General features: G+C 44.3%; 2 protein-coding genes across 15 annotated transcripts in view; both read left to right on the top strand.

Annotated features, from left to right (window-relative positions):
• The first annotated feature begins 3,126 nt into the window (after positions 1–3,126).
• hmg20a (high mobility group 20A) lies at positions 3,127–13,506 on the top strand. 13 transcript variants are annotated; one of them, XM_040163418.2, is made up of 10 exons: positions 3,127–3,263; positions 4,530–4,720; positions 8,315–8,404; positions 8,487–8,696; positions 10,102–10,234; positions 10,552–10,589; positions 11,317–11,392; positions 11,574–11,789; positions 12,656–12,788; positions 13,075–13,506. In XM_040163418.2, the coding sequence occupies exons 3-10, from the start codon at positions 8,339–8,341 to the stop codon at positions 13,076–13,078; spliced, it is 876 nt and encodes a 291-aa protein (XP_040019352.1). In that variant the 5' UTR covers positions 3,127–3,263; positions 4,530–4,720; positions 8,315–8,338; the 3' UTR covers positions 13,079–13,506. The 13 variants fall into 13 exon arrangements, with proteins under 13 accessions (XP_040019352.1, XP_077939085.1, XP_040019351.1 ...); XM_078082959.1 differs by having other exon boundaries at positions 3,220–3,263; positions 10,102–10,216; XM_078082960.1 differs by lacking the exons at positions 3,127–3,263; positions 4,530–4,720 and adding exons at positions 6,724–6,782; positions 7,352–7,376 and having other exon boundaries at positions 10,102–10,216.
• Positions 13,507–17,153: 3,647 nt separating this feature from the next.
• Positions 17,154–21,821, top strand: part of peak1 (pseudopodium-enriched atypical kinase 1) — a 63,336-nt gene continuing 58,668 nt past the window's right edge. Inside the window, exon 1 of one of the 2 annotated variants that reach the window (XM_040163798.2) lies at positions 17,154–17,394. The gene's annotated coding sequence lies outside the window, so the exon portion shown is untranslated. The remainder of the gene's footprint in view (positions 17,395–21,821) is intronic. The other variant, XM_078082951.1, reaches the window with a different exon arrangement.

The raw sequence follows: 21,821 nt of genomic DNA, 5'->3' as shown, positions 1-21,821 counted from the left end.
GGTAGATGTGGGAAAGGGAAGTTTGGGGTCCCCTGCTGGAGCTGTTGCCCCCGCGACCCGACCCCGGATAAGCGGTTGAAAATGGATGGATGGATGGATGGATGGATGCAGAAGCATCAGACGTGTCCATTGTCATGTGCTCCACCGTCTTTAGCCCGTCACAAAGGGCGGTCCGGCTGCTGCTTTGATCAGGTATTTCTGTGAGAATATGGGCTGCCAACAATAAACATGACTTTAAAGTCTACGAATGAACACACTGGAATAGTTTCGGAAGATTTTCAGAAATAATGTCAGCGTTCATCATCGGGGATGTAAGGAAATACTTTTCAGATTCAAGTTTCTCCTCCCAACTTATCCCTTCTTTATTTTTGAGGGCACAGGTCTCCGTTTCTGGCCAACAGCCAGTTACTTGTTCTTTGGTTCTGGCATTGAATTGAATTCTGACAAGGCAGAGAGTCATTTCGTTTCTCATGGCAGTTTGTTGTTGAATTAGTATGTAAAAGAATCCCGCTTCTTGTGGAGAATCGCTGTCAGCCTCATGCAACTGTTTTAAAAGGCTCCTTTTATTCCAGTGGTGATTAGCAGGGAGTCTTGAAGTGTTAATTGTTTGTAAAATTGTCCCAAATGGCCAACTGAGACAGGAAAGCTCTATCGATCGCACATCTCTCGGGAGGAGTCGATAAGCATCTGTCCCGAAATGTTGAACTTTTCCCACAGGAGTAACTTTTAGAAATATTAAACTGCCTCTTAGTGTCTGTAAAATGCAGCTCTCATCACCTGGTCATCTATAACTTGGCGTCCACTAAACAATTGGCATCGTTTGAAAAGCCAACACAAAGTAAACTTTATCTGCCGTTTTCTTCATGACAACACAAGCTGAGGGCTGAAAAAAGTTCCCCTGGCGCGGTCGTGGTTGCATACAGCCTGATCCTTTTTTAAAGTATCTGAGCTCTTTTCCAGGTAGTTTTACTGATCAGCCTCAACCACACAGCAGGTACTAATCACTTAAAGCCACTGAAAGGTGCCTCCCACACTCTGGTCTGCGACTGCGTTCAAACAAACAAAAGCAGACACACCATTTATAATGATGATGAATGAGGATTTAGCTTTGCGAAATACTCCAGCGAGTTAGTGTGAGGCTCTGATCAGATACATCTGCATATGCAGGCGCAATGGTGTGTCCACATGTAAACGCACAGGTGGCACAGACGTCACATGAAATAAAGGTCACACTTAAACCAGAGCCGTCCTCCATAGAGCAAATCATTGCTGCATAAATTGGGATGTTAATGAGAATAAATCCGCTGCAGCTCCCTTCATGGCCACCCGCTTGAAGATAGGTATGTAATATTAATAGCGCCTCGCGTTGACAACAAAGACGTCAACACATGCAAAGTAATGCATTTCGTTAGCTTAGTTAACAACCTCATCGGCACAACTGCTTTTGGTTCAGTGTTTGTTTGCGAATGTGGCGCCGCACCCATCGGGCAGCTCGAGGGCCCCTCGCTTGCTCCACGCAAACATAAAGCACAGAGAACAGGTGCGTAAGGACCGTTGCCTTATCTTGTTGAAATGCAACTGTCTGATTAGTGTTAAAAGGAGGATGATGTTAACAAAATAGGGACCGACATGGATAGGTGTGGGGACGTTTTGTCCTCAATATGTGAAACAAAGCAGAATATTGAATTAAAGCTGCGAGCAGCGATGGACAAAGTAGTAGCGAAGAACTCCTGCGCCCGTCAGTCGTTGTTAACCAAGGAGTGACACCAGTAATGCAAACTTCGTCTTTAACATTCAACATATTTAAGAGGGTTCTGATTCATTTCTGAGGAGCAGGATATAGAATAAAAAACATGTAACTTCCTGTTGCCACTAGTTGGCGCTCTGACTAGAATTGAAAATGATTATATGGATGTCTACAGGGTAAGGATTTCATGACACATGAGAAATATGGGCAAAGGTCTCAAGTACTCACTAGTCCTGATATGTATATCACACAAACATCACACAAAAATCCGGACGGTTTCGAGCACGTTCCCAAGAGACGTTTTTTTCAGTTGACTTGTTTTACATATTCCTACTTTGGAGTTTCAAACCTGTAGGTCTACCGTAGCGCTGGGGCTGCTTGAATTAATATTTGTAGAGGCTGCTACTGTCATGGTTTAGGGTGATTTCCTGTTTTACTTTGTAGTTTCCTGCCTCTTGTGTCCCTGGGCAACTTCACTTCCTGCCTTGTCCGGTCGTCCCCTGTGATTGTCTCCCGTGTCCCAGATTGTTTCCACCTGTGTCCAATCACCTGCACCTCCCCAGTGTATTTAAACCCTGTGTGTCTTTTGCTCCTCGTTGTGTCATTGAATGTTCCACCCTCAATGTCTTGGTGAATGTTCCTGTTTCCCTGTCTGTGTTTTGCACCTTTTGAACTTTTACTATTAAAGTCCTTTTTTTGTTGCAACTCTGTGTTTGAGTCCTGCCTCCGCCTACCCGATCGTGAAAGAATGACGCAGAATACGGACCTGACTACTTGGACGCGAGGAGCCCGTTTTGGCAGCGAAAGACCAACTTTGTTTTCAGACCCAGGAGCTATCAAAGAGCCTGCCTCGAGCTCCGGGACCTTCTCAACCCCAGGAGAAGGAGCCCTGGCAAGAGGAAGCAGCGACCCCTGCAAAAATCACAGAATTCATACTAGAAACTCTTAGTAAAACATAAGTTTGATTTGTAAAATGAAGTCAATGCAGATTTTCAACAATTAACTGCGGCGCTCCTGGTTCTTCAAATATTATGGAAAAATGAGGGTGTGTTCAATGTGTACATATGTTACTTGGTTACATATACCTATGAGTCTTGACAGATCAGGCCACACCCCTTGTTAAGTTCATTAGCACATATCTTTTCAAAACAATGAGATATCAACATGATTCAGGAGGACATTGAATCAATAATTAGCCAAAGAAAATTCCATCTCAATCTGACAGCGGTTAGGAGAAAATTCAAAATGGCGGAAAATCTAGTCAGGCACGTTTGCATACCATGATTGACTTTTGTAGGGCGTGTCCAAGAGCACATGTGTGCCAAATTTCAAGTCAATTGGGAATCGTGGGAATGAACTGGCCTTGTGTGGTAGGGGGGAGCGGGGCATGTTGTCTCACTCTTCATAACTCCAACACTAGAGGCGCTATCTGAAAAATCAAAACAGCCACTTTGTGTGACTTCTTCTTCTATGGTATCTTCCTGTTCACATGAGGTCACGGTCACTCTAATCTGAGGTTAGCACAATTTTCTTATTTTTCTGCTTAAAAATGTGCACTTTACATTTTATGCAATACAACATTGTTAGATATGAATGTTAAAAATAATTATTTTGCACAAAATAGAGGAGACAGTAACGAGTCTTTTGATACCTTAGCTAAAGTGGTATGTTAAGCTAACCTTGAGATGTAGCCAACATTAACACACATGTCAGTTTGTACAAATGTACAAATAAACACATTGAACATTCTCAAAAAATTATTTTGGTCTGTCGCCAAGTGAGGTCAGAAAGCTTGCCAACCAGTTTGCTGTGGCACACAAGTTAATCAAGTTATCTGCAGCAAAGTTCATGTGTTTTGATTGAACGATGTGCATTGTTTGGATTTAAATGATTGTGTTTCCAGATTCTCCAGGGACAATAGTTTATATTTCTAGTTCTGGTTTGAAATTAAATAAAATTTATAAATAAAATAAAATAAATCTATATTCACAATTAAGTAGTTGTGCTCATATTTTAAGATAATCTATTGTGACAACATACCCGCTGATGGGGCAAGTTGTCTCAAGTGCACTCTCTCTATTCTACAGTATAAAACTCTTTAATCAGATAAGATCTGAAAATGTTATGAATACAACATATGTGCCCAAGACTTCCTTCTTTCATTTGGTATGCCTTTTATACCATTGTGTTGAATGGTTCTCAGTAAATGTTAGACAGTGTGAAAAGTGTGACAACATGCCTCGCTCTCCCCTACTATAGAGACATTTCTATATACCCAAATGCGAAACCCCCAAAATATCAAATTCTTCACAAATCCTGATGCATGCAAAATGTAACAACGTTTTGAATATGATAAAGCCCCCAACATAGCAAAATTCCTTCGAGAAAGGAATAATAATTCCATGAAATACAATAGGATCCTCTAAGACTAGTCGTAGCGAGGACCCTTAATATGCGACAGAAGCTGTACTGCTTAATCATTACTTTTTTGACAGTACTTTTACTGTAACATTTGGAAAAAAGTACTTCTTCCACCAAATGAGTACCCTGACTCGCAATAATGCCTGCAGATAATGGCTGAACATGAGTAGTATTATGGTCATTCAGTGTGTTAATCGGGGTTTTGTTTTGTGGACCATAGGTCACCGAATACACATGTTGCTCCTCTGGAATCAGGCCTCAAGACAACGTTATACCGCTGTGCAACGCGTTCACTTCACACAGTGGCAACTCATCATCCAACAACATCCGCAACTTGACCATCTACTCTCCCACCCTACAGGCTCCCACCATGTGACACTGCCACGCTTTGACACCCGGAGGCAGACGGAGGGCTCCATGCACGTAGTGTGGGTGTCACAATGGACATATGGCCAACCCACAAAGGGCCAGTGGCTGAAAAGCCTTTTCCTCTGCACTAAACCTCTCAGGCTGGGACCCGGTGATCGGAGATGACACGGCAGGTGGATTACGGTACGGGGGGGGGGGGGGCAGCTGGGTGCTGAGCCCCCCGGGCCCGCTGGGATCTGAGGAGTCTCCAGTGTGGAGCTGACTGAACCTGGCTCGCCGTTTCACAAGCTTTGTTTTTCTGTGACACGCTGCACACGGCAGTGGCCGCTGAAAAACGTTGAAATCCAAGCCATACATGGTGGTTCTGGGAGTAGAGCAGTTGGTCTTCATTAATGCTGCATTTCAAGGCAGTTATTTAGAGATTCCACAGGCAATGCTACTTTTATTATTACTTTACTGTTGGAGAGCGAGAATGTGAGACGTCTCATATTATCACCGAGCTTTATAATATAAATGGCGGTGGAGAATGTTGATGAGAGATTTGCTATTTCTTCTGAAGAATTCCTGGGAAAACATTTCTTACTTCCTCAGGAACTCGTTTGATTATCGCAAAGATACAATGTAAGGATCGTTCCAAGCAGCATGTCATGGTTTGGTTTGAGAATTTATTTCCTAAAATCTGGATTTGCCTAATGAGCCTGAGAATGGGGTTGGATTAACTCTGGGTAATTGCCATGAGATTGCAATTGAAGTTTCAATTAGACTGCAGCTAAAGTGACTCCCGCCTGGGTGTTGGTTCATTTCTGATCTGTCCATTTGAAACTAGAGTATTAGCCTTCTCACTCTCTCACTCACTCATTTTTATATCTTTCTCGTCCCAAATCGGTTGGTTGTTTCACTATCAATTGTGTGTCCACAAACCAACAGTAATGTGTTACTGAATTCCATATTATCCCGCAGTGATGAGGCTTCGCTGAAAGGGACGGCCTCCACGAGCAGTGTATTTTTCTCAAACAAATAAAACCCTTCATCAGTGGATGCTCAGTGCAATAGGAAGATATGATTGCCTGCAGAGTTTAATTGCACCCCAGGGTTGCCGTAAACATTGTCTATGCAACAGAGGCCTGAAGGAATACCCTAGGAAACCACTACAAGGTGGAAGGCGGCGCCAGCTCTGCCCCTTGGATCATGTTGCAAGAGTGCATCCAAATCAGATGAAAGATTTCCTCATCTCACACATTGATGGCTTCATATAATCACTGATATGTAGCCAACTTGGATTGCATGGCTGACAAATAAAGCTTGAAAGAGAAACATCCCAGGAAACGAATTTAAGAGATGCAATGCGCATGAAGAGCAGTAGGGGGCGATAACACCCCAAAAGATATTATTATATTTACATGAAGAAAATGGTGACCGACGGGAGGCCACAGAACTAGAACATCTAGAGCAGTTTGCTGTAATGATCAATTTGCTAACGTTAAAAATAGTAATTGCATTTGTTTTTACTGTCTTTACGTTGGCTCCGATCCATGTTTGCAAGTTCATCATGTTGAAATAGTGTTAATACCATTGCCGGTGCTGGTGTGTACCTTTTTATTTTACAGGCAAGGTAGTAATAGTCAACATATTAGATTCAACATTTTATTTTGTGAATAATCCGTTGTCGTTATCTCAAACAAAAGACAAACTCATATTCGACACATCATTTTAAAAAATAGAATAATTGACGAATTTCTTTTCATTCTGGACCAAAAGCTCATATTTCAGCAACTGCCCGTCTATGTGGTTTGATTCTATGGACTTTCTGCAGTAGCTATTGTTTTGATTAGGAAACTCCTTTTTCAAACGGCCTGCTACGGATTACGTTATCTAAGGTTTGTTTTCTCTCGGTTGTTTTACTGAACGGACGTTAAGTATCGAACGTGTGGCGTTTCAAATCCCGCATTCACATGGTGGCGTCCACCAAAAGCAGAACGTTAGCTGCCTGTCGGCTAGTTAACTGCGGCTAGCCGTGTGATAGCCGTAGTTAGCACTCAGGTAGCTAATTTAGCTGGCACATCAGTCCAACATGCTAGTGCTCGACCATTGTCTTTGATAACCACCACTTCCATATGAACTCGAGCGTTAATCTTAACGTTATTATTAACGTTAACGAACATTAAACTGCCGTTAGTTTATGCCGTGGCGTCGGATACCGCGTTTCATCCACCGCGGCTGTAATCGAACATTAGCTAACGCGAGTGTAAGTTGACGCTAGCCAATAATGTTGCTGTTTGCCAGCTGGTCACACACTGGGTATGGATTTCAACAACGTCCTCTTCCTTGGGCCGACTTAATCTAGAGTATATGGGAGGCAGTTTTACGATATTGTATCACATTGTCAACAGACGTGTCCTGCATTCATGTAGCTAAACGTTAACTTTAATGCTAACCGGCCGATCACACGTTGTGTGTCACATTAATGTCAATACAGCCAACAAAGAACAATACCTTGTGTTATTTATGTTTACTTTCTGGGGTTGCTAAACAAGAAATAACCCCGCTTTTGAAGTCTAAATTGAGATCGGACTATTCTGGGATTCATATTTTGAAAAAAAGCTGATTTAAATGATATAATCAGTCATGTCACCCACATAGTGGACCAATTGAATGAAGTGGTTTGTAAATGAGTTGTTTTCGTTTCAAGACATAACTGCTCCCTGGAAAGGTGAAACTGAAACAATGCTCAAGAAAAACGTGTATTAGTATTGTGAAGGTAGAAATCATTGCAATGTGTCATTGGGTGATGCATTGTGTACTTTCCCCCTGCAGATGGCACTGCGGCGTAGTTCTTTAGGTAATGCGATCCTTTTGACTTTTGAGTTGTTTGTTCAGAGCTGAACCTTTTTCTTAGGCTGGGTCAAATAAGCTTCTTGTGGTCCTCTTGTTTGACAGCATTCAGGCTTCAGTCGTTTAGAGGAGCCACTAGAAGAAAACCCCCTCTTACGTTAACTGTTCGCTGTAGAGAAAACCTATATAAAACCTAAAGGCTTTCGGGGGGCAGACCAGCTTATTCCTGTGTGCGTTGTTCCCACAGTACTTGGCCTGAGGCAGAAACCGCATCCAGGATGCAGAGACTCACTTCCCATGTTGTCATTTAGAAGAGATCAAAGGTTGAGACACAAGGATGTGGTTCCTATTTTTAGAACTCCGTTCTCTGAGTCAGCATGCTTTTTCATTCTTCGATTAGAGTCATAAATATTATAATTTCAAGCTAGGATTTAACACAAGTAACTTAACTATTTTCCCGATGTTCGGAAAAAAATCTCTTTAGATTTTAATTAGAACAAAAGTTCAGCTCGACAACAGATTTCTTTAGCATTTCCGTTCCTGTGTCTCCAATTAAGAGGCAGCTCCACAACACCAATGTCCCACTCCTGTTAAAAATAGGAGTTTTTTTCCACTTGCTCAATAACGATTGACGGCGTGAAGACATTTCTAACAGAGGAAACAGGGCCGGCCAAAAAACGGTTTGAAGCCAGGACAGTCCGCGCTCTATTTCCTGGCCGGGCAGCGTCCCGCCACGGTCCAACTCTGGCTCAAAAAGATTGAGCCTTCGACTTCGAGCGGCAATACGTGCCCCCATTTTTATTTCCCCCTCTAGATAGCACAGTTAACTAAACTAGTCACCGGCTTTTCCCGAACGTTTATTAATACCAGCCGCGTTTGTCGCTCTTATGGTAGCATTTGGAAAACATTTTTATTCCTATTCCAACCCCTCCTGTTTCCCCCCAGATCTCCCTCCAAGTCATACAAGTCATGGATGAGCAGACAAACTCTCCAGGAACCAACGCCGACAACAACAGCCAGAGAAATGGAGATGAGGTTAGAGCTGAACCCACAGATATCAAATGACTGTCCCACCAGTGTAGGGATTAGGTTTAGCACTTTTTTGTTCTCTGTGCAGAAGCCCCGGCGGGGCAACTGGACCAAGGGGAGGAAGAGGAAGAAGCCAATGAAGGACAGCAACGCGCCAAAGGCCCCCCTCACGGGCTACGTCCGCTTCATGAACGACAGGCGGGAGCAGCTACGTGCGGAGCGCCCCGACGTGCCCTTCCCAGAGATTACCAGGATGCTGGGCAACGAGTGGAGCAAGCTGCCCCCCGAGGACAAGCAGGTGGGCGAGGAAGCTCCAGACGGGATTACAGATTGAGCTAACGACCGTGCCCCCGTGTTTGTGTTTTCATTCCCCGTTTGTATGCTGCTCTGTTTCCGATTACCTGTAGAAAGCCCAAATGGTTTTAGATTAGGAGCGGGGGCGTCCCAATCCGATTCCAACAACAACAACAACACTCACCACGCAGGCGACACAAAAAACGTCAGGAGAAAATAGAGAGAAAATATAGCAAAGTTCATTCATCATCAGTTCATTCGTCAGTTATTTAGTCTTTATCTTGTTAAACCTAAAAATAACAACATGAAGGAACAGCTTGGCTTCATGCAGTGAACAGTTATTCGATTTGTCACGCATGCACTTTGGATTGATTCTAAGAAGTTTAATGTGCATCTGTAATAAATGACTTGGAAAAGGGCCCAAAAAGATAACTCGATCTGGACATCCCCAAGTGGTGCAATAATGTGCAATAAGTGGGCTGAGAGAAAACACAGGAAGAAAATAAACCGACCAGCTGCACAACCAGTTGTGTTTTTAATGAACAAGCTGGTGGGTTTTTAATTGTCATCACTTTGGTCTGTCAGTAATTCCACTGGTGCCCCAAAAGACTGGACTGAAATATTCATATTTATACGAGATACAGCAGGAATACCAGAAACAGGTACAGAGGACGGAGTAGCTCTTTTGTAGTAATGGGACCATGGTCACCATGTGTTATTCCGCTGTGCTTCTACATCACTTAATTCATCTGAAGTTTGTCATTTTCATTTGATAATTAGAAACTGGTAATAAACGTTTAGTCTACAACAATGTAACAAGACTTTACAATAAATCCCCTGTGGCCAAATCAATCCAAATTCCCCATTGCGGCAATAACTATCTTGTATCCATCTGTCTATCATCCAACCATCCATCCCTCTATTCATGCCTGCATCAATGCTTCATGTGTCATTTCACAAAATGCCCCATCCTGTCCCTTAGTCCTTACACGTCGTACTTAGCTGCTATTATTCAAAGTTAGATCATGGCTTTTTGTCTTCCTTCCCAGAGACGGCGGGCTGGAGCCCGGAGAGCTTTGCTGCTGATCTTTATCATGCTGGTACACCAGCAGTTCAAAGCTGAGTCCGATACGCCTGTTTCCTGGGACATGAGGACGGTTTTTCTAGTGTTTCCTCTAATCCCCAAGCTAATGATATATCAAGATCCCATTACAAGCCTCCAGCTAATGTGGCTTGTTTGAACTGGAAATTGGCAAATTTGGTCTTTACACAGGAACTAATCCTTATTCTAAATAATTACACCCACTCATCGGGCATCTCACCCACAATCCTCCTCTCTCCCAGGCCTGGTTTTCCTCTCTGCTCGGCGGCCCTCCTCACCTCCCTTTTCTCTTCTCTTTTCTTCGCAGCGATACTTGGACGAGGCGGAGCGAGATAAGGAGCGCTACATGCGCGAGCTGGAGAAGTACCAGAAGACGGAGGCCTACAAGCATTTTACCAGGAAGGTCCAGGAGAAGCAGAAAGGCAAGCGGCACAGGGGAGGTGAGCTGTGGTTGGACGCCGGCAGCGGCCTCTGAGGGTCGCTGAAGTCCAGAACCTCGAGCGCCTGGTGCCATTAGGACAGCTGGACTAACGGGGCCCGGTGCCTCCTGTGTTCCACCACGACCTCCGCTGTATGAGTTGTAGTTCAGCTTGTCGCTACCGGGGTCACACAACACGTGGTCTGCATTACCTCATCCTCTATTGTCACTGTGGTCACATCTCAGCTTGGAAATGCGAAATATCAGTCGACGATGTATTAAAGGGAGGAAACGTGAATCAACTCATGTGCTCTTTTTTATTATTTCCTTCCCATCCAGATGTTGGGCAGCAGGTAGCCAACGAGGCTCTTCACGAGGTCAGTAACTCCTTCCTTCCATTAATCGCTCTCCTTTGACGAGTATATATCATATTTAATGAGGTGAAGGAAAAGGGGTTGGGCTGTTTCTACTCAGTGGAACAGGAATACATTTGGCTAAAGGAGGCCTATCACAACTCGACTTAAAATTAAAATCGCATCCTGTCCAAAGACTAACAAACAAGTACTATATTGTCCTCAATCAACTTTAGCACTATTTATTCTCTGCAAATCAACACCTAATTCCTCAATGCATCCAATCCAGTTCCAGGAGGCATTGAGAGAACAATGGAGAAAAATCAAGTTCACTTTGCAAAACGGGTGGTTGATTAACATTAATAGAAATGAGAGTGCAGGAACGTTGCATTGGTCCCATTGATCAAGGCTGGAATGTGTTTATGCTATTTTCTCACCCAGGAACACGAATCTGTTGCGTCTGCCCCCCCCATCCCGCCCTTGCTCTACCTATTAAGTGCTTATCGTTGTGTCGCCAAAGGCTGTTCCTAATCCAAACACTTGGTTCCTGCTGAGAGCGTCATTTATCTCTATTACTTCTGCATGTGATGGAGACGATTGCGCCCACAGGCCTTAACGGGAACTGATGTTTCAGCAGCAGAGAGGATGAAATTACCCCCCCCAAGCCTACCCCTCTGCATCTCTGTATTTCAATGGTGGCCGGGTATGAAATCAATTACCAACCTAATTTGTATCCCCCCCCCCCCTCCAGAAGGATGCGGAAGGGAAGGACAGAACCGTGTTCGACATACCGATCTTCACGGAGGAGTTCCTCAACCACAGCAAAGGTAAAGAGCTAAAGGGCCTCCATTGATCAGTGTTTCAACACATTCCCTCTCCGTTGGTGCACTAAGAATAGCCTAACTGCAAAACAAGGCGCCTCCCCGGGCCAATAAAAAATGAATGACGGCACCGATAATCTGCTCTTATGTAATGTGCTCTCTCTCTTTGCCTGTACTCCTCCAACAGCGCGTGAAGCGGAGATGCGCCAGCTGCGTAAGACCAACATGGAGTACGAGGAGCGCAACGCGGCGCTGCAGAAACACGTGGAGAGCATGCGCGGGGCGGTGGAGAGGCTGGAGGGCGACGTGATGCAGGAGAGGGGACGCAACGGGCTCCTCCAGCAGCACCTGGAGACGCTGCGGCAGGCGCTCGCCTCCAGCTTCGCCGCTGTGCCTCTGCCAGGTGAGAGCCGCTCCCTGTTGGTTACATGAGGTCGGGCATCCCACATTCGTCAGATGTTTTCTGGATTTTCTGCCTTCCAGTCTCATCGGTGTACAATTGGAAAAATTCATTTAGGATGAAAATTGAAATATAGTTCCCTTTTTCATTTTTTTAATAATACACAAAAATCAAATCAAATTCAGTGTTGTAACAGAAGGCCGCCCCCAGCACACACCCACCGCTCCCGTTCCGTTCCTCCATTCAAGGAATGTGACTTATTTTGTTGACGCACACACACGCTCAGAGGTTTTTGTCCTTCACGCCTATTTGGATTTCTTCGGCGAGCAGCACAGAGACACGTGCTCTGCAAACGGAACGCTGACAGCCGGGTTTCATTTCACAAGAAGCGGACGGTGAGAGATGAATCCACTCGGGCCCCGGGAGGCTCTGGTTCAGGGTAGCAGAAAGTAAATGGTTTAATAAGCTGTTAACATAAAGGCATGTTAACACTGATCTGATTGGTTCGTTCTGTAATCATCGTTTATGTGGATTTACAGCTGGAGATGCTTCACTGCTCTAGCTCATTATTCAATACATTCACATGTCCAGATTCTGTTTTTCTGCTTTGGTGGGTTTGTTACCGTGACGTGACACACGTTTAAAGTCTTTGACCCAGTCGTGGGAGGATGTCGCTCGCAGCAGTGACTTCACATTGCCATCAGCCACTCATACAGCCGCATGTTCGATGACCGACTGTCATCTGCAATTACAAATAATAAACTCTCAGATATGTGTTGTGGCCGGCCGCAGTTCGAATGATTTTAAATACAAGCTCGAGTACTGGAGGCGTTGTGAAGTACTGACATCACGTCCTGGTCATCCCACAGCCAGCGGAGAGACGCCCACTCTCGACAGCATCGACTCGTACATGAAGAAGCTCCACAGCATCATCGTCGGCAGCCCCCAGGAAAACGAGCACCTCATCAACACTGTGAGAGATGTGGTCAACCGCCTGGACAGGTGAGAGCAGCCCCCCTTTGGCCGTGGGCTTCAAGGGCTTTTTCTTTTATACATTCAAACATTCTCTCAATGGGTTTGTCTAATTTTGATTAGTTGACGTGCCAATGAAATGTCACGGCGAAAAGGAGGCCTTAGAAATCGCTTTGTCAGTCTGACCATCTCAAATGAACGACTACACGACAGACCGCTTCAGCTCGGAGTCCATTTGTTTGCTGTTGCAGAGCTTTTTCTAATTGCTTCAGAGTGAATAATGAGTGTGTCTTGTGCTGTCATGCTTTTGCCCCAGATAATTGGACCGAGTCCCCCCCATTGGATTGAGATCCGCAGGGTAGAGACTGCTCCCCGACAGCGGTTCCTCCTGTTGGTCCGTCATCCCATTGATTTGAATGCATCTTTTATTACTCTGCTATGGTGATGTTTTCATATTTATTTAAGTACTGTTTTACATTTTAAACTATTCACACTTAAGTATAGCTGTAGATTGTTTTGTAAAATACTCAAATGGTAGTTTCATGTCACTCGTCGCTCCTGTTTATAGCAATATGTTTGCGGTATCAAAGATGTTCCGATGTGTCAGTAGGTTTTTATTCAGCACATCCGAGAAAACTGCTGAGCAGACTTTGCTTTTTTCATACTCTGTTGAGGAAAAAAACGTGCCATTTATTTCTTTTTCCTGTGTGAGAAAGTGTTTGTTTTCAATAAACGTATGTACATTTGAGCTGTGGGTTCGTTTGCTTCATGAGCTGCTGGGAAAATGTTTGCACTGAGATGAAAATCTAAAGTTCGGTATTAACGGCACCATTGCGGCTAGATTTCTTTTTTCTTCTTTCGGAAGTTTCTCTTCATTATACAACGTCGACGATTAAAAATATCTCTTTGATGGTGTGTCTAAAACTTGCAATATGATGATCCTTTTTTCCTTTTTTAGAACGGAAAGGATAATCTGCTGCAATAATCACTGTGTGAATTTGTGCTTTGTCAGCGCTGAAGCTCATTTAGTCAAGAGGATTTAGATTGGTTAAGTCAATTGAGCAGCTCTGCCGTAATTGACCAGAATCAAGAGAGAAGGAAACAAATGACTTTACGCTCGGCGGCTCGCTGCACACAATCACCGACTGCATCACGTCTGAGGAGTTTCCCACTCGCAGCCTTGAATGTGGAACAAAATGGCTGTTGACGACTGCCACAAATCCTCTTTAGTGGATTTATTCTGATTTGTTGGAAATTGAAAATGATCAGAAGCTGTCCGCTTGGCTTAAGTATCAAGTTGCCAACACAGTACTGCATTTGCTTTCTGACTTGTTATTACGAGTCTTTCCTGTTTCCTCGTACGGATACCCACTTCCTCTTTGCCAGCTGAGACTTCCTGTCCACAAGGGCTGCACGTGTCAATCAGACAATGCCCCTTGCAGCTCTTCTGTTCCCGCAGGAGAGTATGCTGGTTTCTACACTGAGTTAGTTCTACACAATCGCTGACTAGGATGACGCTGAATAGCTGTGCGGGACGTATGAGGGATCCATGTTTCAGTTTCACCTGCGCGACACAAAGGTCAAGCTCTGCAGAGCCGAGTGATGCAGTCTGGAGAGGACTTTGGCTACTTGCAGGTTATCACGACAGCGTGAACTTTAACGGCCACATAGCTCATCAAATGAAAGCTTGTTTTGGTTGTGATATTTTATGATCAAAGGAAAATGACCGCTCGGGTCAAAGGGTCCGTGTGCAGCCACGCTTGCAGACCTGTGAGCAAAATGCTAACGGCAGCACACCAACATCTTCCTATAAAACTATTAACACGTTAACCGCCTTCAGCTCATCATGTTCCCCATGTCAGAGCATGCTACGGTTTGCTAATTAAGACATTTTTTGAGGGAAGTTGATGTGAAACCAACAATAATTGCTCTAAATGAAAAGATAAGAGCTCCCCCACTATTTGTACCTAACACATTTTAGGGGTAATCCACACATTTCACTCAAATCCAGAAATATCTGTCAGGGAATCAACAGAAGTGTCATCGACTGATCATCTGTACAAAGTGTACTGCCAGCCGGGTGGTTTCTAATGTGGATCAGGGAAACTTTGGCCCACACTAGAAGGAGAGAGGTCTACCAAAGTCATTAGAGTTAATCCTTATGGCAACAGCATGACATACTTGAGACATTTCTGTAAAAAATAATTCCTTCCTTATGGGTGGGTCTGAGGAAATGTCAGAGAATCACTAGAGAATCGATGATTCATCCTCAGGGAAGCATTTCATGGCAATTCATCCAGTTGTTGACATAATTCTGTCAGGACAGCTGACCTCGCCATCTCCACGGCAACGCTGCTGTGGCTACGACTGCAAAGTTTAAACAGACTTTGACTCTCCGGTGTTTTTGTGCTGTGGGACATTCTTCTGTGACCAGTGAGACACGCAGCGCCTTGTTAGCCTTGTTTGCTCTCTCCTCCCGGAGTCATCTGTCACACTCGACCCCAGAGCTCGTCTGTGTAATGAGCTTAGCTACAGCCCTCTTTTTTTGAGGGGGGGGGGGGGGGGGTGGCTTTGATGTTGCCCCAAAGCTGCGAAAAAACAACATAGGGAAGGGGGTGTCGGGGGGATTCATTAAATACGTAATAGTTCGTACCTTGTTGTCGTGTTTTACCTTGAGTTTGTGTCTTGATTGTGATGCGCCCACTTTTTGTCTCTGCAAAGAAAGACTCACCTCAGCAGGACCAGGGAGGGAGGGAGGGAGGGAGAGAGGGAGGCTAGCAGGGAGTGACTCAGAGCAGAGCGGATGAGTCAGGCTCATGTGGCCAGCTGGCACTCGGCGGTCCCCAGTATCTACAATGGTTTCTGTAGACAGTCACATGCACTTATATGGTCAAAAGTCTGAGGCAGGAGGGTCAAAGCAGTTGGCAACGAGCGCTTTGCCCTGATTTGTGGACTAATAATGGAATTGATTTTTTACAAATGAGGGGAAAAAAAGCCTACTTATTTAATCGATGAAGTTTACAATCTCCCTGCTGTTGAGCATCCGAGCGTGAATGTGTCTATATTCACAGTCGCTTTTTTGTATACTACTTGGTATTATTCTATTATTTTACCCCTGGTCACATGATTTCAAATAATCAACATTGTGTCATCTGAAAGATCCTCTTTAAACAAACCTGGTTCAGTATTTGGGGGTTCTCAGTTGAGTTTTTCTAACAGGACCCAGAGAAGACCTCGTGTCTGTTTTCCCTTGCAGGACATTCAGCTCAGATATCACGCAGCTGCTGTCTCTTTTTCTTCTCTGTGGTTTGCTTGAAGATACTTGAGCGGAACGGACACAGACGTTCACTCGTGTCTTCTGGTGGAATGTCCTCCAAACTCAACGTGTCTGGAGGGAATGAGCTCTTATGAAAGTAAAGGGATCACTCACACATCCCTGCAACCCTTTTTTAATTTTAAATGTAAACTTTTAAGATTAGACTATTTCCAATAGCACCTGAAGCAGGAATTCAGGACCCCCCCCCCCAGGGGTCATTGTCCTTTATGGGAAGTGACATTTCAGTATAAGAGGCGCTGACCGCTCTCATTGCTTTTTAATAACACACGCTCACTGCAGCTGTGTGGTGCACACATCTGTTTTCTTTGTCAGGATGTCATCTGTCTTTTCCTCACGGTGATCAGTTGAACTCACTTTTGCTGTAAAGTGTGGAATTTAACATCAGCGAATCTGTTTTTTCTTTGAAGGTATGGAAAAAAAAGAATGACTGTGATGAACACACGTCACCGCTGCATAAAGTTTTGTGTAAATCCCAAATATAGGAGGTGGGTTACAATGCAGTTCAACTCATAAGGGCAATAACACGTGTATTCAAACGAATTAGAAAAAGTATAACCACAATGTAAAGTATTGCTATTTCTGCTTGTTATTTCCATGCTATTCCACGTTGTTGTTGTTGTTGTTGTTACTGACACGTCACAGACCAATCACAACAGGTCGAAGTACTCTGCTTCATACTTCATGAATACATGTTTTGCATGTGGAAATGTACATCTGAAAAACATGCCAAAAAAATGCAGTGAAATAAATAAAGTTTCCCTCTGAAATACTTGAGTGAAGCACAAGCTCGTCAAACTGGCACTTTTTGTATTTTGTGTACAAATATGGTACTTTACTGTATATGAGCCAATCACATTTAAAGAAATGTACCCGCACATTCATTAATGCAGTTTTATTTGCTCAAAGGCAACTCAACATAGTACAGTTCTTTAATTCCTTTCCTATCTAAAGTGTGACGTCCGTCGTGTCATTATCATTATCATTGGATTCCCACCGCGGAGGAGGTTCGGTGTGCCGCGTAGAACTGCGCGTTCACGTGGTCCTCCCGGCCTCCCTAGTGCGCTCGCTCCCGCGCCGGGGTGGTGGAAAAAACTGCCGCGGCTGTTACCGGAGAGCCACGCAGAGAGCGCGAGCGCGAGGAGCCCCTGGCGAGGAGTTCAGCTGCGGACACACACACACACACACACACGCGGATTTTCTTCCCTTATTCCTGCCGAGGACGACGTTGTCAAAAACCGGGATTTTACGGACCGCCGAGAAGCGCTAGAATCCGCGTGGAGGTTATCGGCGACGGAAAAGGTAAAGAAAAGTTAAGCTAAGGGCTCTTCTTTTTCTCCAACAAAATGTTAAGTATCTCAGCCACAAGTCTCGTCAGTCTCCTTTCGACTGCCAAGTTAACGTTAGTCCGGGGGGGGGCGGCGGGGTTAGCGCTGGAACGTAACCTGGAAAGGAGGGAAGTTCCTCACGCTCGTTAATGTTAATTAATGCTAATTCATGTTAATGCTAATTCATGTTAATGAATTAGCATTAATGAGCTCGGGGCGATGCGACGTAAACTAGCCGCGGCTCAGATACATTTTTTGGGAGGGGGGCAGTTGACGGGTTTGGTGTCTAAAGTTAGTTTAGTCTGCAGCTGGTTGGGGAAAAAAGCGAGGCAACTTTTCTGTTTACGAAAAGGAGAATGCAGCGTGTTAGCGGCCACAAACGATCCACTACGGGATGAGTGCAAAGAGACGGAGACACAACTCGTTATCTGTAGAGCAGCAACACGCTTATTTAATAAAGGTCTGTGATGTCATGATAGCACATGTAAAAGGGGGGGGGGGGGGGGGGGCGAGTAGCTGGCAACAGGTGTAGGGTATCCTTATCAAAAGACTAACCTGTCCTTCCTAATGCCATGCTGACCCTTTTTAAAGAAAAAAGAACTAACGTAACCCCTGTTACAGTGAAGAAGAGACCTTTATAAAAGCATTCAGAGCTCATTTCCATCATGTTCCATAGTTCCTCTCTGGCCGTGGAAACCAGAAGACAGCGTGTAATTACCGCCTAAAGCAGCTGTTCTGCATCCCAACTGGGTTCGTGCCCCCCCAGTCCCCCACACTCAAAAAGAAAAAGTCTATTTATAGCTGCATTCAAATTGGGCCAATGACACCACAGTTTGCTCACACGTGATGTTTATTTATTCCGCTGTTAAATGTTGCAGTGTGAACACAGACCGAACAAAGGAGCAACTCATCACTGCAACACTGTATCATATTCATTCTGAATCAGGACCAAAACTACATAAATACCCTGAAACACTGCGACAAAGTTTCAATAAACTCCACTTACGTCACTTTAAAGGAGCAAAAAGAAGGACGAGGACACACGCACAGGGTCAGAGGCAGATATGAATGAAAAGGGAGGATTCCATCGAGAGACGTGAGCAAGGGTGTAACCATGGTTTAGACATTGGCGGGGTACTGCGGACGCTACGGAGTAGTCCCGGTGCGTTTCGCTTAACAAACTGTTCATTATTGGTGGGGGACAGATTGGTATTTTCTCAATAGTGGGGGGGACACGACCCCCCCCCCCCCCCCCCCAACGGATGCGTGGTTACGCCCTTGGACGTGAGTATTAACTCTATCACTCAGATTCCTGCGTCTCTCACTGTCCCTCATTTTCCTGATTTCAGCATGTTTTATAAATGTTGCTGAAAAAGTTTGCCGTTTAGACCACCATTACATGTTTCCTGCACCCCACTTTGGGAATCCCTGACCTAAAGCATTAAACAAGTCAAATCTTGGTTGCATTGCTGCTGAAATCCACAGTGTCTTTTATTCTTCTGCATTAACAAGGACAACAAACATGCTCCAGTTTCGGTATCACAAGTTCAAGTCAGTGAAAGTTGAAATATGTTTCAGCTCTAAAAGCACTCCGATGGACACTGAGGATCCTCTTTGTGCGTCGGGGTGAGACTGCAGCCCCCCGGTCTTGTTTTTACTCGCTCTTGTTTTTGATCTCCTTGAGTCAACAGTGTCAACAAAGACAGGCATCCTGCATTGTTACTTCTATGCTTGTTTGAAAGCGCATTTAGAGATTTCAGATTCCCCTTCTGATACGCGTGTCCTGCGGATGGCCCTGTCCACGGAGTACGTGGGACAAATATTTACTGGACTGTTTCCTACGTTTCTGAATTGTAAACATACTTGAGATTCTTTGTGGGCCGCAGCAGGAAGATGGGGCTTTGTGGTGATCTAGATTTCTCTCTTGTCCTGCCTTGTCTGATCAGACCATTTCTTGACATTTGGCATCTTTATGACAGCCGCTTAACTGTAAGTATTAACCTTTCACCTTCTTGCATCGTGGACATTCACAGCTCGTATTGATCACTGCTAATAGGACCGTGTTAGAAGAGATGACCTGAATGTGACACAAATTACCTTTTTCCATGACAATAGGCTTTTTGTGTGGAGCAGGAATGTCGTAGGAGACTCACCGGCTTGAGGCCCGAGGCTTGTCATGAAATAGCTGTGCAATGAGACGTGCAAAATCAGTCCCTTCACATTGTGAATGAGAATAAAAGTCATCTGTTTGCCAGAGTGATCAACTGCTTCACCTGAAGCAAAGTTTATTGCTGTTTGTTTATCAAATAGACATCCGCATGCACAGGAAGCGGACGGCAATTGGCGATAAAACAAATGACAATTTTGAACGATAAAGGAGAAACACACTCTTCATCTTTTAACATTCATTTTAAATTGCAGATCTGCCTTTTGAAAGACACATTCAGTTATCTTTTTAATTTGAAATGAGGTATTTGAATAGAATACGGTATTTTAAGAGGCATAAAGATAAGTATGATGTGATTATTTGGAAGTAGCATTGTTTTGTGTTTGTTTTTCCTGAGGCATGATAGTATTTCAGGAGTGAACTGTTGAATTGTGTATGAGTGCGTACTTTGGTCCACTTCAAAGATGCAGAATTATGCAGTCTTTCTACACTTACTTGCATACAAGACTTTCCTGTCTTCAAAATGATTTCAACGTACCCTCTTAAAGGGACACACATATACATATACATATACATATATAATATTATTAATTAATTAGGGCTGAGGGGTATACCGGTTCAAACGGTGTACCGGTATAAGATTTCCGCACGGTCGTTCATAGCGGTGTTACGGCATAACCACTGACGTTGCTCTTTGACAGGCAGTAGAATTTATTTTTACACGTCATGGAGGAGCTACTAGTCTTACGTGTGTTAACTTTGTAACAACAATGAATAACCCACAACAAACACTCTTTAACAGGGTAAAACACCACAACAGCTTGTGACACAAACAATTTGTAACACTAATAATTGCACATTTCTAAAAATGACCCCGCCGAGCTGCATGCTGGGTAAAGCTCACAACAAGAAGTAACTCTGTTGCTACATGGAAACACGGAAAAGAGACCAGAGCGGCACCAACACAACTTGTGCCCAACAGAGGAGCCGAGTCTGTTTGGAGGGTTTTTGGTTTTGGAAAATCCGACCCAAGTCTGTCAGCAACACTAGCAGCCACAACAAGCTAACTAGCTAACACGCTGGCCAGCAAGTTGGCCGCGGCAAACAGCTGTTTGGGCAGCTGGCGGTCCCTTTGGGGGTCAATGAATTAATGTGTTCCCTTGAAAAAGCGATACTGTCACATACCAGGATACTGTCAATCTTTTTGATATTTTGAGAAATATTTCATATTTTGAGATTTGATAGTGGATGCCACTTTCCTCACTACGTCTACGGCGCTTTTGGTTTCCGATTCATCTTTATTTACCCCACATCCATCCCCGCCCTTATTTAAATTACTAGAAATGCAGAACTGTGGAACGGAGCCTCAAGGCTTCTTTTGCCTCTCAATGAAATTTGAAACTGGAATTCATCCAAGATTTCCCACTGCATTTTTTGGTCTTCATTGGCCTGAGGCTGTACGTTGAGTTGGTTCTCAGACTTAAGGATGCAAAACTAGTTATTCCTGTAGTTTCCACATTTCATGGTAATAAAGAAAGCACAGATTAATCTGAGTGTTAAATGGTAACACTATTATCTCAAAGTTTCTTCAAAGGCCTAAATTAAATGGCTGAAAAATTAGGCCACACGGTAATTATACCACAAACACATTCCTTATTATTGGTTCGGGGGTCCTTCATCATCCTCATTCTCCTGCTCTGTTAGTGAGAGAGGGGCTGGGAATTCAGTGAACACATCATGCTTGGAGAGGAGCCGACCCTTTGAGGGATCTCCTAACGCAGCGTTTGGTTTTTGGGTCAGAGTCTGCTACAGATCAGAGAGCAGCCTTTAGAGAGCGCAAGTAGCTGTGCACTGATTTGTCAAGGCTGTTCTCATTAATACCACTAATGCCACTTTGCCTATTGCTAAGACTCCCAATTTTCCTGGGAGTCTTATCCAATCTGAACCCAAGTGGTGTTAGAACCCTGTCTGAAGGGCAAAACCCTGCAGAGTCTTCCAGACAAAAGTGCACCGTCAGGTCATCAAACGGTTTTATCCATTAGGATGACGGCCAAAAGAAACAGCTAGTGCAACATCTGACGTGACCCATGTCTGTCAGCTATTAACCAGACGTTAACGAGACATTAGTGCCTTTTACAAGCAGGGAGACAGGTGAGAGGTCTGGAAGACGTCAAACAATCAAAAGCCCTTCCATCACCACCCGGCTCTGGTTCAGCCTTCTGTTTTACAGACCC

The sequence above is a fragment of the Gasterosteus aculeatus genome, chromosome X, assembly GCF_964276395.1.
Source record: "Gasterosteus aculeatus chromosome X, fGasAcu3.hap1.1, whole genome shotgun sequence".
In the NCBI taxonomy this organism is placed as follows: Eukaryota; Metazoa; Chordata; class Actinopteri; order Perciformes; family Gasterosteidae; genus Gasterosteus; species Gasterosteus aculeatus.
This window is presented reverse-complemented; position numbering and strand designations above follow the sequence as displayed.